General features: G+C 48.4%; 1 protein-coding gene across 1 annotated transcript; it reads left to right on the plus strand.

Moving 5' to 3' along the window:
• Positions 1-747: 747 nt before the first annotated feature.
• On the plus strand, positions 748-13516 carry GUITHDRAFT_74711 (hypothetical protein; the record flags this gene model as incomplete). The annotated part of the gene is made up of 4 exons (XM_005828410.1): positions 748-985; positions 1035-1129; positions 12770-12861; positions 12940-13516. The coding sequence occupies 4 exons, from the start codon at positions 748-750 to the stop codon at positions 13514-13516; spliced, it is 1002 nt and encodes a 333-aa protein (XP_005828467.1).
• Between the last annotated feature and the right edge of the window lie 6200 nt (positions 13517-19716).

Here is a 19716-nt window from a genome sequence, read left to right on the forward strand (position 1 = left end):
ATCAGCTACGTTTACTCAACTATTTCAAACCTTTATAAATTCCGTTTTATCTTGACAAGTGACTTGAAATTTGTTGGGGTGGGGTGTCCTCGTATAGGTTCATACACCGGTACTAGAAAAGGTAAATGAAGGGGTATTGCAAAAAACTCATGGGTGGGGTCATCTGGCCACTGGACAGTTGAAGGATAGATAATTGGATGGTAGGGTCCAGGGAATTTGGTAAATCAGGGGTGGGGTGGGTGTAAATACATGGGGTAGTGTAAAGGAAAATTGGGGTGATAGGTTACGATGAGTTGGTTTTGTGTACTCGGTAGGGGGGTGGGTTAGTTTGATGTTCAGATGGTGGGTGGACGGGTGGGCGGGAGGGTCAATCCAACTGACGTCTGATCCGCTCCTCGGGTAGCGCAATGCTGCGGTCACAAGAGGGATGAAGAGGAAGGGAAAGAAAGGTTGAGAGAGATTGAAAGCAATAATGCTCTATCATGAAGAAGACATGTGCTGATATAGAGAGGTTGACTTAGAACCCTTAGTTCCCAGGAGATTGCATCCTAGCAGATTTTTGAAATCAGGTTCATGCAATAGGGAATACCTGAGTCAGTGCGGATGGAGTGAGTGAAAGCGATATTGAGATACTGACCTTTTATCATCTTGACAGTGTGAAAGAGGTCCAGCTGCATGATTGGTTTCGTATATACTGGTTGTGTCTCTTGGAATTCATGTTTTAAGCAAACCGGGAATTAAGCAGAAATGCAAACAAAATCGAGGCTTCTGGCCGCCTCAACAAAAGTTTTGGTCGTCTATATCGTGATTGTGTTGTCAAGTTATGCTTCGGCTGAGTCTACCGATGCATCGAAGAGTATTGCAACAGGAAACGGCCTTCTATCTGCTACAGCAGGCATTGTGTCAGGGTTTACCATCACAGCTAAGGACGAATCTGGCGTCCGAAGAACCTCGGGTGGTGATGAATTCATCGTCGAATTGGAAGGTATTTTGTGCTTTTTCCTTCGATTGAGTATGAACTTTTGATTTTTAAGGCACACGATCGATAAGTGGCTCTGTCACTGACTCATTAGATGGCACGTATGATGTATCCTACACTCCGACAAAGAGCGGAAACTACGAAGCATCTGTGAAGTTGGCAAGAAGCGGAGGTCTTTCTGGTCAATACTTTGAGAATGTGTGGTTTTTCTACACCCCTGTCAAAACTGTAATCAACCCCACGATCAATCTGGATTGGGGAGAGGGTCCTGTCACTGATATGGGCCAAGATTACGTCAGCATTCGTTGGCAAGGAAAACTGAAGCCATTGTTTCCCGAAACTCATACGTTTTTCATTTCAAGTGATGACGGTGCAAAGCTGTGGGTGGACAACGTGCTCATGATCGATCGATGGGACTCTTCTTGTAACGAGACATCAGCTACCATCGCTTTGAAGCCGCATGTCTTCTACAACATAAAACTAGAGTACAAGGAAGTCACTGGAAACGCTTACATTCGTCTCAGTTGGCAAACTCACTCAACACCAAAAGAAATTATCCCTGCAAGCCAATTGTACTATGAATCGCAGATCAAGCAGAGCCCCTTCTCCCTCATTGTGTACCCTAATGTGGCCTACGGTCCTCGCTGCTGGGCAGCTGGCGAGGGTCTTGCTCTGGCAACAGCTGGTACATCAGCTCAGTTGACCCTTCAGGCAAATGATATCTACGACAATGAGAGGGGAGAAGGTGGTGATCTCTTCAGCGTCAGAGTATATCCACAAGGCTCAATTGAGGTTGGCAATCAGGGTAGACCCGTCCATGCTGTTGTGGTTGATGAAACTGATTCATCATACATTTCGGAATATACCACGTACACGTCAGGCAACAATACTCTTTATGCTACACTTCTGACTGGTGGAGGTGTTGGTGCCACGTACTATTCCGATTATGGATTTTCGATGCCGCAAAAGTACGAGCAGGGCGATTCTGCTGTTCAGACCTTGATGTACGACAGCTCTATGCAGCACTCACTACCAAGTGAGGGGAACTTTTCTGTCCGATATGTTGGATTCTTGGGACCGGAGGCAGATGACGTTTACACCTTTACATGGGTTGCATCGGGCAATGGTGGAGCAGTCAGAGTGTGGGTTGACAACATGATTCTGATCAATCAGTGGGACTCAAGCTCAGTCACTGATTCTGGAACCATTGATCTCCGTGCAACATACTACTATGACTTGAAGGTTGAATACAAGTTTGAGCAGACAAGTTCTTTGAATCCAAGCGCCAGTTTGCAATGGAAGTATTCTGATTTAGCTCAGACAGTACTTGGTTCCGCTTCCTTGTTCCTCGGCCAGGATGTCATGGATATTCCCTCGCTTGTTTCCGTTTATCCTGCTGGTATGCATCTTTGTATGCTTTCAATTGTTTTCTGAACTCACGATTCGGTTTTGTCAGGTACTTGCGCCTCCAAGTCAATTGTTACTCCTCAAACCCTCGGAGAGACTGACAGCCTAGAATTGTCAACAGCTGGGCATCAAGCTGAATTCACAATCACTGCACGAGATTTGTATGGCAACCTCCGACTGGTAGGTGGGGAGCGATTCAAAGTGCGTCTCACTGGAGTGGATTCGCTTGCTGGTGTCGTCGAAGACATGCAAGTTACAAATCCAGGGAATTACCGTGTCATTTTCACTGCAACAAAATCCGGCACGTATGATGTCAGTGTTGTCTTTGGTGCAAGCGGAGTTCATAACTCACCCTATCGTTTAAGTGTGCAACCTGCACGAAGGCATCTGATCAACAGCCCAACGACAGGTCTTGCTTTGACTTTGTCTAGCGCTGGTATCTTGTCATCGATCACCATTACAGTACGGGATAGGCATGAAAATTGGCAACCAGATCCTAGTGTAGCATTCGCAGGAATCAAAATTCTTGCAAGCGATTCTCTCAACAGCACAGACTTTGTTAGCACTAATCAGCAGACGTTGCAAAGTGGTGACAAGCCCGCCTTTGCAGATCAATTGAGCTATATCGGTGATATTAGCCTCAGGGGCACTCAAATTGCTACACCAACTACTCTAGACAATCCAAGATTGATCTTACGGTACATCATCACAAGGAGTGGAATGTATTCCTTGCTCGTCGGGGGCAGTGCAACTTCGCACGAGAGCTCGGTACTCGGATCTCCGTTCTCACTCGCGATCCATCCTGCACCTGCTTGTGCAGTCACTTCCAGTGTCATGGGCAGTGCTTTGACCATTGCTACTGCTGGAATCCAAGCAACTTACACCATTCAATCTCGAGGTACCACTTAAATTCTAGATGATGTTTTGCGATATTGACGATTTTGGCAGATATGTATGGGAATGCAAGGAATTGGGAATTCGGAGACAACTTTGTCGCAGTCGTTCGACAGTACTATGGATACGAAAATGGAACTGATGCCGTCCTGAAACAATACCGCAACGTAGAGTGCTCCACTCTCACCCCGCCTGGTCAAGTATGCGACACGTGGATGACGTATAACAGTGACTGGACAACTGTTGGTGGAAGAGATAAGCATCCAATCGTCATGGACCAAGGCGACGGAACCTACACTGTGTCTTACACTGCCACCAGAAGTGGCAACAATTACATCTGGACCTCGCTTGCTGTAGCCGGTGGACTACAAGCCACGTACTATATTGGATCTACGAGTGATGTTTCGGATTCAACTCTGTTCGGTGTGGCAGGGAGCTCGCGCGTGGTTCAATCCGATACCACAATCGATTTCAGTGTCACAGCCGTTGCTCCCACTCCAATTTCAGGACAAACTGCATGGGCTGCGCGATGGACTGGAATGATCTTGCCGAGTGTTTCAGAGGTGTATACTTTCTACTTTGGTGGAGATGTATCATCCACAGACAAAATGGAGAGAGTGAAGTTGTGGGTTGACAATAGCCTCATTATCCAACAATGGTCCTCTCTCGCTTCATCGTCCGCACCTTCAGGAAGCATCGCTCTGGAGAAAGGAGTTTACTACGAAATACAGTGCGCAGCTAAGACTGCGACTGCGTCCAGTACTGCCACTTCAAAATTTCAGCTTAAATGGTCTTCATTCACACATGACCAATCTGTCATTTCAAGCTCTCGATTGTTCTTTTCACAGCATGTAGGGAGCAGTCCACTACAAGTCTATGTCGAGCAGAATATGACTTGTGCGTCCAAATCACGAGTTTACAAATCCGGCCTGTCCATTGCCACTGCAGGTGTCGCTGCGAGCTTCACTGTTCAGAGCAGAGATGCATTTGACAACAAACGACTATTCAACTTTACCGACGACCAGAGACAATTTGAGTGGTAAGTGGAATTCTGTTGGAACTGTATTGAAATAACCTATTTGTCAGGGCCATTGTTGCAAATGCTACTTTACCAAACAGCAGCATGATGGCACAAAACAGTGATTATGATGGCGGAAGTGTTGTCAGTTTGGGCACAGTTCAGTACGTACGTAACGGAGGCTACCAAGTCAACTATACTGTCACAAACACCGAAAGCTACAATCTGAGAGGACGTATCTTATCACCAGGAGGATTGTACGGAAAGTATTACGAGAACGACGATCTTACGGATCATGCTGTCGCTCCAGATGGGACCTTGAGTCATATTAGAGCTTTCGAGAGGCTTGACCCCGTCATCGATTTCACTTGGGGACTTGGACGTCCCGTAGGTTCAGTCACCGACTTGGGCATGGTGATGAGCAAAGGTGTCTTGATATCGGGAGATTTATCTGATCCCTTTGATCAAGTCACTCTTGATCCGAATTCAGCTCTGTCAAACGCTCAGTACTACGTTGGAGCTAGAATCGTTGTTGGCAACGAAGAAAGACAGATCGTTCAGTTCAGTCCTGCAGGAAAACATGGATTTGCTGGGGACAACTCAACCGATACCTATGTTCAGTTGAACCTGACAGATACTGCAGCTGCTACAAACCATTATTACGATGGTTGGACCATTTTCGTTTACGAGAATCTGACAAACAGGCAAGTTTTGTTGCAACGTCTATCTAACCTAAACTGATGTTGTTTTTCACAGCTACGAGTCACGCATCGTCCTTGGCTTTGATTCTCGCTACCAAACAGCATTGATCGATCTTCCTTTGACCTCCAGTCCAGTTGGAAAGTCGATCTTTGTAAGCGGCGATAGAGTAGTTCGAGTCGAGCCGCCATTCATCAGTCCAATTGCCGCAGGCTCAAACTACACAGTGGTTGACATCTCTGACTCCAAGGACATCGGGCCAGATTATTTCTCTGCAAGGTGGCAAGGAATGGTTGAGCCAAAGTACAGCGAAGTTTTCACCTTCAGCGTCTACTGTGACGATGGTGCAAAACTGTATGTGAACGACCTATTGATTCTTGATCACTGGTATTCGCGCATATCAGAGGTTGATGGTACAATTGCCCTCATGGCCGACACCAAATATCCTATCCGACTTGAGTATAAGCAAGTGAGTGGTAATGCTTCAGTTCAGTTACGATGGAGCAGCAAGACACAAATGAAGGAAATTGTTCCCAGTTCCTCCCTATTCACCTGGACCACAACCGCGATGTTGAGCAATTTGGATCAACCTTTGTATGTTGAGCCTGCCGAAGTCTGCTCGACCCAGTCCTCAGCATTTGGTGAAGGGCTTTCCCTTGCAACTGCTGGTCAAACAGCTTATTTCACTTTGCAATCGCGAGATGAGTACGAGAACAATCGCAAGATTGCCGACTCCGGCGTGAGACCTGGGAACCCAGGCACAGCAAGACTCGTCGACTTCGGGACGATGGAGTACATCTCAGCTTCTGTTGTGAAGCTTGGTAACAGCTCGTCTGCTGTCGGTCAAGCGTACAGGAACTACATCCTCTACATTGATTCAACGAATGAATGGAGACAGATCACTGACTACACCATCAATAGAGTGGCAACTTTAGATTCTCCACTGAGCACAACTGCCAACACGCAGTACAAGGTTCTCGACCTGGTTTCTCTGGATTTAACTGGTAGAAGCGCCTTCGATCATGGATACCCTGAGTTCCATGTGAGAATCCTCCCTGTTGTAGACGGCAGTGAACAGGTTCTACATTCAATCCCTGAAAGGCTTGCTAGCCTCCAGTACTCGGGCGGATTGACTGCCACTTACTATGACGGATGGTCGAGCTCTGCCAGCGTTGATGCAGATCGGTTGCTCGGTGGGGATACATTCGCTACTCCACGATGGTCAACATGGTGCTCTGCAGGCCAACCTTGTGATTACACGATTGACTTCAGCAAGAGCTCGAATTTCAAGAAGTTTGTCTATGGTGATGGGTGTGGAGTGCAGTGGATCAACAAGGTGCTGCAAGACACAACCGTCGCAGATGGCACCACCCACACTGCAAACTTGAATCCTCAAACAGCTTCTGCTCAACTGAACGCATACCTTGATCACTACATCCTATTTCTAGATGGACTCTGTGAGCGTAGATGGACTAAGATTATTAGCTACGCGCAGGATTCTTTCGTGGCAGGGCTGAATGTCTCTGATGATGACCTGTGGTCGGATGGACTGAGGTCTTGTATCCATGGGTCAAACGCAGCCTACGAGATCTATCAGAATGCTATCGATGGAAGTCAAAAGTCCCAACCACTCTTCCCACGAATGTGCGAGGGAGGATCAGATCTGACTCGTGGTTGGATGGCTTTTGAACCCAGCGAGAACTACCAAGCGTGTGTGACTCAGAGTAATTATGCTGTTCGCTGGTCCGGATATCTCTCACCCACAGTGTCTGGAGTCTACACCTTCTACGCTGACCTCCCATCTGCTACAGCTTCGGGGGAATCAGATGATCGTGTTAAGCTCTGGATAGACAATGAAGTTGTGATCATGCAATGGACGTCTTTGAGCAGCGTCAACGGAGCTCGTTCTGGAACTTACATGCTCGACAGCTATCCTGCTATTCACACAATCAGCATGTATTACAAGAACAGCGTCTCCAATTCAGGCCTTCAATTGCGCTGGCAAACTCAAGAAGCAGGACACAAGTCCGCATTCACGCAAGGTTACAGCGGAAAACTTCCCGCAGACACAGTTTGTGCCTCGCCGTACTACACAAGGCTGGGGTCAACTGCAGCTGGAGACGGATTTGCATCATCTACTATAGATGGAATCTACAACATGTACTACATCAAGTTCGAAACTTCCGGCAATTGCAACAACAGATGGACTCAAGTGAGCAAGGACAGCGCCACGTCAGCTTCGGAAGTGTATGACAAATCAACGTCGTGCCTTTATGTGGGTGACACTTGGAGCGATGGTGGCGTCAACTGCTCTTCAGCTCAAGGAGATCAATTCAGATTGATTGAATGGTTGTCTCTTCCAGGAACAGTGACAAGCTCTTGCTCGGCCGACGCACATGATGGATTCACTTACCTCATGGCTGATGTCGAGTTAGCCGACGCCATTGTCTCGTTGACTCCCTCGGAGGTGACAAGGCTCAACATTATTGCTTCAAGCATTATCCGCATCGATGACGAGTACATGCGTGTAACTGCCGTCTCATCAGGAACACTCACTGTCACTCGAGCTGTTTCCTGGAGCACTCTTGCTAGACATCGTGAGGGTGTAAAGGTTTACGCGTTGGCAAACTTTGGAATGACTACTCCAATTCCTCTGCCTGCCACAACTTTCCAGGATTTAGTGGTTCTTTTCACCACAGGAAGCTGCAAGGGAAGGTATGGCAAGATTGTATCGTGGAATAATGATACCTCTTGCGCTGCCATCGGTGGAATGTTCCTAGACCAAGGGAACAACTGGCTCGATGGAGGGGCAACTTGTGGTGTACAAGCGGGCGATAATTACCTCGTGAAGTTTGGAATCAACTCTTCGGTTGTAACCAATGCGACAGGAACTGCAGGATCCCTTCCAGTTGGTGAATGGCTTTCTAATGTAGGAACTCTTCAAGCTGATGATGAATCTTGCAAGAATGACCATCAGCATGTGCATTTGAGTACCCTTGCTTCCTCTCGGGATCTTGAGTACGAGAGCTATTACATTCGTTTCACCTCGGGAATCTGCAGCGGTGAATGGGCAAAAATATCCTACTACGATGGAGGCAGCCGATGTGCCAAACTTGAATGGGAATCTCTCGGCAAGTCCGGGATCTCGAGTGCAACCAACGCTCTAGCTGTGGGCAAAAACATCACCCAGCTCGATGAAATCATCTCACTCAGTGATAATGTAATTGCAGATCTCAATCTTGTTGCTGGGCTGTACATCCAAGTTGATTTTGAAATAATGCTCGTTCTTGACATCATCGGCTCAAACAGGATTCTGGTCTCCAGAGCACAAGGAAATACAGCTGCGCTTCCACATCTTGAGCTTGCAACAGTCTCTGTGGTTGGAATGCGCTGCAGCTATGGCGACACATACACTCTTGGAGTCACTGCAGGGGGCCCAATTGTTCCATCTAGCAGGATGTTCCCTCTGTCGGGAAGGTACCTAGTTGAGTACACTCCGATCATTCGTGGAGACTATCAAGTCCATACTTCCCTGGCTCAGGGTTCTGGTCTTGATGCAACTTTCTATGACGATCAAGATCTCAACAACGTCGCGATGTGGAGGGTTGATCCGGTTCTAAACTTCAGCATTTCTGACACAGACATTGGATATGACAAGTCAAATTGGGCAAATTTGCTCTCAGACAGGCTGAGCTTCTCTGTTCGCTGGGCAGGTCTCTTGCAGTTGGATGATGACGTCGTAGATCAGGACAATCAGGTTTTTACCTTTGAAGCTTCCATTGCTGAATACGACGAGCGTGTCAAATTGTGGGTCGACAACAGTCTGATTATTGACAGATGGGACACTTATGACCACCTCAGTTCCACGGTCTTCTCTGCGACCATTGGGCTGAAACGCCCCAACTATTACGACGTCAAAATGGAGTACAAGCAATTTGCAGGTTCTGAAGCGAAAGCAGTTCTCAAGTGGCAATGTCAAATTCCAGGTAGCACATGCGAAAACAAGGAAATCATTCCCTCATCGAACCTCTTCCGGATCAGAGAAGTGATGGACAGTCCATTCCCTCCCTTCTCGGTCATGCCGGCTCCCACGAGTGCCGACAGAAGTATAGTTGATGGTGCTGGCCTTAGCTCAGCTACTGCTGGTGCTCCAGCTCTGTTCAACATTCAAGCAAACGATGAGTATGACAACGAGAGAGGAGTAGGAGGCGATCTCTTCATCATCAATGCTGTTCCTTATGATACGTGGGACCAAATGGAGAAGTATGAGCAATCCAGGGCTTCAGCTGATTGTAGTGAGTGTCCGCAAACTATTCATGGGCTTGCCACTGATCTTGGCGATTCCTCGTACCTTGCAAATTTCACGGGTACCAAGCGTGGTGCTTACAAAGTGCTCACTTCTTATGCCTTGAGTGGAGGCTTGTTTGCCACTTACTACACAGGCACGCCCACATCCTACTACTCTTCTTTCCACAGATACAATCAGACTGCGGATTCTCAAGCAGACTTCCCTTCAGCCTGCGTGTATCAAAAATGGAAGATCGGCTTTCCCCTGAGTTCGTTTGAGTGTGCCTCGCCAGGGTACGATCGCTCTGACACTGATCATTTGGAACTTGGTTTCTTGAGGGACGGAAGCAACAGTACCCATCTTCTCCTCGACTCATCGAAGGCAAGCCCGAACAGCTACATCGGCATGACGATTGCAATCGTGGGAGGCAAAGCTGCGTTGTCGGTCCGAACAATTATTGGTGAGTTGTCCGATAGGACTGTTGTTGTTGCTGCCCTCGGGGAAACCCCAGACTCTTCTTCAGAGTACAAGATTGTTGGAAGCAAGTGGCAACGTAATTCGGGTTGGATCAAGGGCCAAAGCCCAACAGGCATCGACACAACTTCGCTCAGACTTCCTGCCAATGGCTCATGGGATCGTTTGGATGAAGAACCGTACTCAGCCACGATCATTTCTCCAAATGATGGCGTCGGAAGCATTCAAGAATACACAGACATGAATCTTCATGGAGGAATCAACTGCTCAATGCAAAATCATTTCAGACTTGGCCCTGAGACATCAGGCGTTGACGATGATTACAACAACAGGTACATCAAGTTTACATCAGGAACTTGCAAGGGTCGATGGAACAAGATAGAAAGCTACGTTGGACCTGGAAGGAGATTGGTTCAACTTGAGCAGGGATTGTCCGATTCGGCATCGGTGATGCTTCCAACAGCTATCAACGCAGCTGAAAATTACTATAACTTCTCCACTATCTGTGTGACGTCTGGTACTGGAAGCGGGGAGTGCAGAAAGATCGTGAGCTACAATGGCACCGTAGCGACGGTTTCACCTAGCTTCTCAGTGGCACTTGATGCAACCTCCGTCATTCAGATCATCGGAGGAAGCAAATGTGCAACCTTGGCGTCGACTTGGAGTGACGGCAGTGCGGCTTGCACTCCATCAGCAGGCGATAGCTACAAGATCATGGGTGACTGGAGAATTGTCTTTACCAAGGGAACTTGCAAAGGTCAATTCAGCATGATTTCTGATTATGAGGTCTCTACCGACTATGCTGCGGGAGGTACCATTCATCTGGCAACTGCCTTGAGCCCTACTTCACAGACCGGAGTTGCTGGTCCTTATGGTGAAGTTGCCGATGATTACCGTTTGTCAACAATTACCTACAACTTTACTGGTTGCACTCGTCCGGATTCTACGACGGAGTATGTTTTGGTGCCTGGTCTCAAGCCCCCTGGAAGCATTGATTCGTTGACAGGATCGTTTCAAGTCAGGTGGTCAGGTTTCATCCAACCTACTTCGAACGCAGCGTACACTTTCTTTGCTCAATTGCCCGATGCCGCTGGAAGCCAGGAGCGTGTCAAGCTTTGGCTTGACAACGTCCTTGTGATTGACCAATGGTCATCCTTGGATGGAAACCTCCCATCCGGTACGATCTTGTTCGCAAATTCGCAAACTGGTCTTTATGATCTGCAATTCGAGTACAAACGTGACTCAACATCGACCAAGCCACCGCGCGTCAAGCTCACTTGGTTGAACACCTTGTCGGGACTCGAAGCGAATGGAGAGAATCCAATCATGTCCTCCAGGCTATTCACAAAACTTCCTGTTCCAAATGATGTCATGCTGGACCTCGTGGCAACTGGAACTGATCCACAACATTGTTTGGCTACAGGAAACGGCCTCACGACCGCGACGGCTGGAAAGCAGGTGACCATGAGCCTCTTCGTGTTCTGACATTGACTCTGACCTTGATCACTTTCAGGCCTTATTCAGCATCACAAGTCGTGATGCTTATGCCAATCTGCGTGACCTGGATGAGGACAGCTATATCGTCTACCTGAAGGGCCCGAACACGACCATCTTCTCAAAGCCAGCTTCCATCGTCGCCAGCCCTGGTGTCTATGGGGTTGAATATACTCCGACGCAGAGCGGTGATTACACAGTGAATGTCGAACGTCCTCAGGCAGGCGGTCTGGCAGCCAGCTGGTACAACAACATGTGGATGATGGGAGATCCCTCGGACACGTCGATCTCCACAGAGATCAATTACAACTGGTCGACTTCGTTTGTGACCCCAAGATCCAACGACATGACAAAGACTGGCTCTGACTACGTGTCAGTAAGGTGGACTGGATACTTCAAGCCTGAATTGTCCGAAGTCTACACTTTTACCTCATCTTATGATGATGGCTTTGCGCTATACATTGATGAGGACAAGGTCATTGATGATTGGGAAGGAGTGAACAAAGAATCATGGTGCACCATGAGCCTTGAGGCGAACAGATTGTATGAGATGACTGTCGAGTATCGTGAAGCTCAGGAACAAGCTTACTGCAGGCTGTATTATTCGAGCTCAAGTGTGATGAAATCTATCATCCCTTCATCTCGTTTGTACTACTCTGCCGAGCACATCTTTGGATCTCCATTCAAGCTGTACGTGAACCCTGCGGTGACTTGTGGCGCTGTGTCGATGTTGTCTGGTCCAGGGCTCTCATATGCAACCGCTGGGTTGACAGCAGCATTCACAATACAAGCTCGCGATGAGTACTCCAACCTCAAGACAAAATGGGGAGATACGTTCGTGGTTGCTGCAGCCGCTACCAACGCCATTGCTGCTGATGCTCGTGGCGATTTCTCCACGATGCCATATTCAGCTCGAGACAAGCACGGAACTGTTGGTGCAGATGTGATGAAAGGACGTTACAGGGTACAATATGAGGTGACCGCAGCTTCCTCAATCACTCTCTACTCGGCCTTTGTCGTTACCGGTGGTAAGTCAATTACAGTTTAGGAGATCTATAGCGATTGATGTTTTGTGTTACAGGTGTATTTGCTACATATTACAATGACGTTTCCGCAACCTACTACAACCAACCTTACGAGGCTCTGTCTTCTCCAACGATTTCAAAGATCACAGCTTCAACTGATGTCACGATTCGATATTCTGGACTTTTCCGAGCCGAATCGACTTCCATTTACACGTTCCAGCCATATCAATCCACGGATTACAACGACAGGGTGAAGCTCTGGCTCGATTCCGAGCTCATCATTGATCAGGTCGGTCTCGTCCTGTTGAATCTTATTCCTGATTCTCTTGCAGTGGTCTTCGCTCGCTACCAGCATTCCCACGGGAACTTTCTCCTTCCCAGTTGAGAATGAATACTACGAGATCCAGGTGCTCTACAAACAGTCAACGGCTAGCCAAACTGGAGACCTGCAATTCGTTTACAACTCATCTACTGGAGATCAATTCTACCAGATCACCTCTGACAAGCTCTTTACTGCTTCTCATGTGAATGGAAGCCCCTTAACGATCACTGTCAATCCAGCTTTGACGGACTTTGATACAAGGTATGTTGTCATTGTGTTGAGTTCGCAAGCAAATACTGACTCATTCTCATTTCTTTCTCCCCTGTTTTTATTGTACAGCATTGTCTTTGGAGAGGGCCTATCGATTGCAACAGCCGGTGTGACTTCATCCTTCTCAATTCAAGTGAAGGACACTTTCAACAACCTCAGATTGCAGGGTGGCGACAATTTCACTGCACAGCTCAGCAAGTCGCTTGCACCAATCGTTCTATCTGCAAGCATCGTCGACAATGCAGACGGTACCTACCAAGTCTCATATCTTCCAAAGGTCGAGGGACAGTACAACCTCGGGATTTATCTTGGCACTGACCAAAAGACTTCAAGCGTCTATGTCGAGCCGGGCGTCATCTGTGCAGCGATGAGTGTAGTGAACGGATTATCACTGACAATTGGCACTGCTGGCTTCACCGCATCCTTCACCATTCAAGCAAAGGATTCGTTTGACAACGTCAGAACCCTTGGAGTTGACAACTTCATCGTGAGGTTGAATGGCCCAGCAACCGAAGAACACAACGTCCTTGCAAGGTACCTCGGTGCTTCTCCCAACACGAATTTGGGCCGTTGGACAGTGGCCTACCGTACAACAAAATCTGGAAACTTCGGTAAGTGTTTCATAAAAGTATGCTGCCTTGATTGATCCATTGAACAGGCATGTCCATCTTTGCGGCTTCGAACAAGTAAGTGAACATCAGTTTGTTCTAGAAAGGATTGACCATCTGACGCGTATTTGTTTACAGTGGATTGAATACGACATACTACAGAGATCCTGAACTCAACTTTGCTGTCTACAATGAAATTGTTCCCACTGTGGACTTCGATGTCGGCGACAGCACTCCTAATGAGTACGTTGGAATTGTCGATGGATTCAGCATTCAATGGCAGGGATTTGTCAAGCCCCAGTACGCTGAAGATCACACTTTCACTGCCATGGTAGCGGAGAAGGATGAGAGAATCAAGGTTTGGCTCGATGATCAGTGGATCATTGACCAATGGTCTTCGTTGGACACCTTGACGCCGTCGGGCACTCTCTGGTTGGTTGGAGATCTCCTTTATGACCTCAAAGTCCAGTACAAGGAGATTTCTGGTCAGTCATCGGCTGCTATCATGTGGCAATCTCCTTCAATGAGTCAGCTCATTATTCCCAGCTCAAGATTGTTCGCGAGCGCTGATCATATCGCTGGAAGTCCATTCTCAACGTCTGTGTTCCCAGCCAGAACTTCTGGAGTTTTGTCCACTGCCATGGGACAAGGCCTTTCCCTTGCTACCGCTGGTGTTCCTGCTTCCTTCACCATCCAGGCACTGGACCACCTTGGCAACATCAAAACAACTTCCGACGATGTGTTTGTGGTCAGGGCCAGATTCAATGGTATCCACAACGACGTCAACAAGAAAAATAGGATTGGCATTGTAACAAACATTGCTCCTGGATTGTACTCTGCATCATACACAGCGACTTGGAAGAGAAATGCACTCTCCGATGACGGCTGGCAGATTGACACGTACTCTGCAAGCAAGTTGGCACAATATCAAGACATCGGCTTCAGCGGAATTCGCAAGAAGTTTCATGACGTGTTGGTCTCCCAAGCACTTCCGGGTGGTTTGATGGCGACCTACTATGACATGATCTCTTCAGACTTCGGTGCTGGACCTTGGGATGGCTTCATCAAGGAACCATGGCTAGATCCTGTCAGCTCCAAGATCAGCCCAGTTGTAGATGTCGTCGGAAGCTCAAGTGCCGTTGACAGCTGGTGCGTGACCGACGCCACCAACTTTGGAGTCCGATTTGCTGGCTTCTTCAGTCCTGCAACTGCTCAAAGATACACTTTTCGAACCATCATCGGAAACACTGAGACAGAAAGAGTGAGGCTATGGGTTGACAACTTCCTAGTTATCGATCAATGGCTCTCCTTGGCCACTGCAGTGGATACCTCAACAGGCTGGGCTGTCTATGAAGGAACGTTTCAATTTGACAGCGTCAATGACTTCCACGACATTAGGATTGACTACAAGCACGTCAACACTACGTCGTATGATTTGACCAAGATTTCTCTGGAATACATCTTTGCTGAACAGATACTGACCGATTGTCCGTCAACTGTCGGAATCGGTATAGTCATGCTTGACTAGCTGTTTGATCACATACTAACCTTTTTTTCAGATGCTTGCTCACAGTGCGTTGGAAGATCTTGTCAGTACAATGGTACTGCTGTTTTGATTCCAAGTGCTCGCTTGTTCCAATCCCACGATTTGAACTTCAACATATTCGAAGCTGGAGGACTAACGGCAACGTACTATGATTCCTCTGATACGGTTGGAGCACTGCTTGATGGAGGCGTGTACGACGTTCTCGTCACCGGAACTGCCGTGAATCCATACGATACAACTTGCACAGCAACTTGCAACACTCCTTGCACTGGCAGCGGATTGACTTGTATTTGCAATGTGACCAGTGGAACGGTATCGATGATTACCATCACTGATCAGGGCAGTGGCTACTCAGCTCAGTATCCACCTACCATCACGTGTGATGGCGGCTCTGGACAGAGCTTCTATCCCAGAATCTCGTTTGCAGGAGGAATCGTAGGCGGCAACCTTGTGCCCAAGAAGGCTGTGCAGGAACCAGCCGTGGACTGGTCCGGAAGCTCCTTCACTGACAGGTGAATACTTTATCTAGTGTAGTTGATACTGACTTGCTAGCAGACCATATCCATCTTCTGTCACAGATGGACGATTCTCAGTCCGCTGGATGGGATTTGTGAGACCAAGCAGAATGGATGAATACACATTCTACGTTTCCCTCCCCTCTCTGGATCCCTCCACCAGCAATGCTCAGAGCTCTGAGAGGGTCAGGTTGTGGGTAGACAACAGTCTGCTTGTTGATCAGTGGGTATCCCTTGGAGCCGGACCATCATACAGTGGCACTGCTACCTTCCCCATGCCCAACGAATACTACAACATCCAAGTAGACTACAAGATCACATCCACTCAGAATCTTCGCGGAATCAGACTTGAGTACGAGAACGTGGCTAGTCGCCTTCCGCTCTTGTACGGCGAGCCTGCTGTGAACTCAACCGATGTTGTCACAAGAGGTAGTATAGATGCTGGATTCGTCGGATCATCCTGACGCACTTTCGCAACAGGTGTCATCCGTTCGGATCGTTTGTTCTCCACTCGTGTCTCTTCTCAAGTTCAGAGGGACGACTATCATATTTGGGACACAGACTACTATGATTCCAGCAAGGTATGGAATGTAGATTGGAAAGTTCCAAGAATCTCCCAGTGGAGCAAGACCAACGGGTGAGAATTACTCCGTTATCTACAGCCGTTCGATTGACTTTCTTGTTCAGATGCCCAACGACACCTGGTTCGTTGAGGTACGACGAATGCAGAGGACAAGGAACAAGAACGAATGAAATCCTTCGAGTCGATGTCAAACCAGCTGAGATCAGTGCTGATAATTGCAACGTGCTAGGAGATTCTCTCACGATTGCCACTGCTGGTGTTACAAGAACTTTCACCTTGACTGCACGTGATGCCTACGACAACCAAAGGGACGCCACAGATGATGCCTTCATCGCCCGTGCAACGCTTGTCGATTCAACCAGCCAGGCATTCCATGGAACTTTCGTGCACCAAGATTGGCAAACACTGCATGATGTCAATGGTGAGCTGAATAATCCTGTGTGGGATCAGAACGGAAAGTATGAGGTGACCTACGTTGTAACAAGATCTGGAACCTTCCAGAACGTGATTCAGGAATTGGACACTGGCGGCAGAGGTATGTGGGGCACTTACTTTGTTGGGTCGCTCTTGGAACAAGGCAAACTGTTGGGAACTGAATTGGAAACTACCTTGGACTTTGCATGGGGCTCTAACAATCCCCTCAATGCTTCTTCACCATACCAGGGCTGCTGGAGCGCTCGTTGGGTTGGATTTGTGAATGGCAACTATTCTGAAATCTTCACCTTCACCGTAGTCACTGATGGAGGAGTGCGACTGAAGTTTGATGACGTCACCATCATCGATCAGTGGAACTCTACAGCAGCAAATGAGTTCTCAGCTACCGTCCAGATGGTTCAGGGAGTCTTCTACGACCTCGAAGTCGAGTATGTTACAGGAGCAGTTGGAGACAAGAATTTGCAGTTGTACTGGCAATCGAACTCTCAAGTCAAAGACATCGTGTCAAACTCCAACCTACGGGTAGAATCTAATGTTGTCGGACTTCCTTCCAACTCTGGAGGTCCCAACGGAGGATTCAACACGTTGTTCGTCCATCCAACTGTGGTTTGCGCAACGACTTCATCCGTCGCAGGCGCTGGCCTCACCATTGCCACAGCAGGAGTGCAGGCCTCGTTCTCTGTAAGTCGAATTTGATCAAATGTAACTTGCTGATATCACGAACAGGTTTGGAGCAAAGATATGTATGGCAACCTTAGGGACGATGCCAACGATATCCTCGTTGCCCGTATGTTCCCTGACGACTCTGACACAGAGTCTGGCATCACCTTTGCCGGCACTGGTCTCCAGGCCACTTACTATGATGCACTTGGTTTTGCTCTTCCAACGCAGGCAACGGCTACTGGTGCAACGATCGGCAACGGAGTCGCAAGCACCCCAGGCTATTTCAGCTTCTCTTCGTCTGCAACTCCCTTCGCAACCTCCCAGTATGGATGGAGTGTGCGTTGGGAAGGAACGATCCGCCCATCTTACTCAGAGCTCTATGACTTCACTGTGAATGTGTCAAGTGCTGACCGAGTGAAGTTGTGGATTGATCAGTCTTTGATCATTGATCAGTGGAGTTCCTTGTCATCTACTGCTCCAATCGGATCTTACCAGAACGATGGTCTGGTTCACAGCATCAAGATTGACTACCGCAAGCTCTCTACTTCACCCTACGTGTTTGCCCTGCTTTGGAACGCAACTTCAGTTCCACTAGAGGAGGTCTCACCAGTGGTGCTCTATCCTTGCAAGTATCCAAGCACTTTGAATGCTCATGGAACTGCTTGCCAAGTCGACAGCAAAATACAGACCGACACGAACATGGCACAGAACCTCTCATATGGCGTCACAACCTTCAGCGACTTTGGATTCTACAGGCTCCAGCCGGTTCCAAACTCTTCGACAGCAACAGGTAAATTCTCCATGCATAGCTCGTTGTTCTTCTGACTCCTTTCCGCAAAGCGTTCGGACCCTTCTCGGGCAATCGTCGTCCATTTGGATACGTACAGACCCGGGCAGGATCGCACACGGTTGCGATCGATGAGGTTGCCTACAACTTCGATTACAGGAGCGGCACCTTCCGTAGTGTTCCAGGCCTGGGCCTCATGGCAACGTTTTATGACACTCCTAGCTTCGGAACTGCGCGCAACAGCTTCGACTGCGGCATGGGCCAAACGAACTGTCTTACAACAAACATTGACTGGTCAACAGCTGGTTTGGATGGACCATACTCGTGAGTCATGTGATTCTCCTTCTCCTTCTTCTGAATCACTTTGCAGTCTTGCCTCGGACGGAAGCTTCAGTGCCAGATGGACTGGCATGGTGAGGATTGATCCGAATGTGTCGGACGGAGTCTTCGCTATGGAGCTCAACGAGAACGGAAAGGAAGAGCGAGTGAAGCTTTGGATCGACAACAGCCTTCTCATCGATCAGTGGGTCTCTCTCAGTGCAACAGCCCTTGAGACCCAGAAGAATGCTTACCTCCCTGGAGAAATGTACAGCATTAAGGTTGAGTACAAGAAGGTCCTTGCTTCTTCTGGGTCCGGAGCGTTGCTCAGATTGAAATGGAACAATGCTACCGTCCCCCGAGACAGCTTGTACCCGGCTCATGTAGTTTCAGGAACATACAAGAGGGTAAGAGTGAATCCAGCCCTTGCCTTCGCGCCTTCGTGCGAGGTACATGGAGTTGGATTGACACTTGCCACTGCGGGTCAAGAAGCGTCCTTCTTGATCCAGAGCAAGGATGCGTACAACAATGTCCGTGGTATTGGCGGCGATCTGTTCGGTAAGTAACTTCTGTGAAAATCATTTTATTGTTGTGATGGCTTCCACGACTATGAAATTTCTTGGTGACACGTTGCGTTTTCAGTCGTCCGGGCCTTCTCCGATGGCTGCCAATCCTTGAATCCCGGGCGTGACACTCTCTGCAATGGCTACACTGGATCAAGGTCCCCTGACAGCTCGACATACCAGATGGATGCTGCTTGCAGTGACGCGGCAGAATGTGCTCCCTACCCTCCTCAGGTCGGCTCCAACGGCCCGAACCTGCAGGGCGACCTCATCCGTGGAGGAACATATATCAATGAGATCGTCGGAATCTCTCTTGTTTCAGATTCCACCGGGCGGGTCATTCCCGTCGGTTCATCCACCACTCAGATTATGCTCCAGCCTGGACATTTTGCAACTGCCGATGTCTACGTAGGGGCAGCATTGACCATCAGCGGCTGTGACGCTGCCAAGTCTGTGAACCTGACGATCGTAGCGTACGATTCGAATCGTATTGCCACACTGGTAAATGATGGATCGAATCTTTGTAGATGTTGCTGACCTCTTGTGTGTTTGCAGAGCGAGGCTCTTCCTGCAGTGCCTGACACGACGTGCGTCTATGCAATTAACGCCTCCAAGACTGTTGCGTACCTGGACAGTGCTGCCAGCGCTGTGGACGATGCTTACACCGATTACAACATCATGTTCACCTCAGGTCCTTGCATCGACCGTTGGACGAGGATCCTCGGGTATGCTGGAGGACAGCTGGATGTTGCAAAGGTTGCCTACCTTCAGGCCAACAACACTCCTTGGATCCAAGGATCGATCCAGTCGGTTGTGAGCACCAGCCAG

Source organism: Guillardia theta (assembly GCF_000315625.1).
Source record: "Guillardia theta CCMP2712 unplaced genomic scaffold GUITHscaffold_59, whole genome shotgun sequence".
In the NCBI taxonomy this organism is placed as follows: Eukaryota; class Cryptophyceae; order Pyrenomonadales; family Geminigeraceae; genus Guillardia; species Guillardia theta.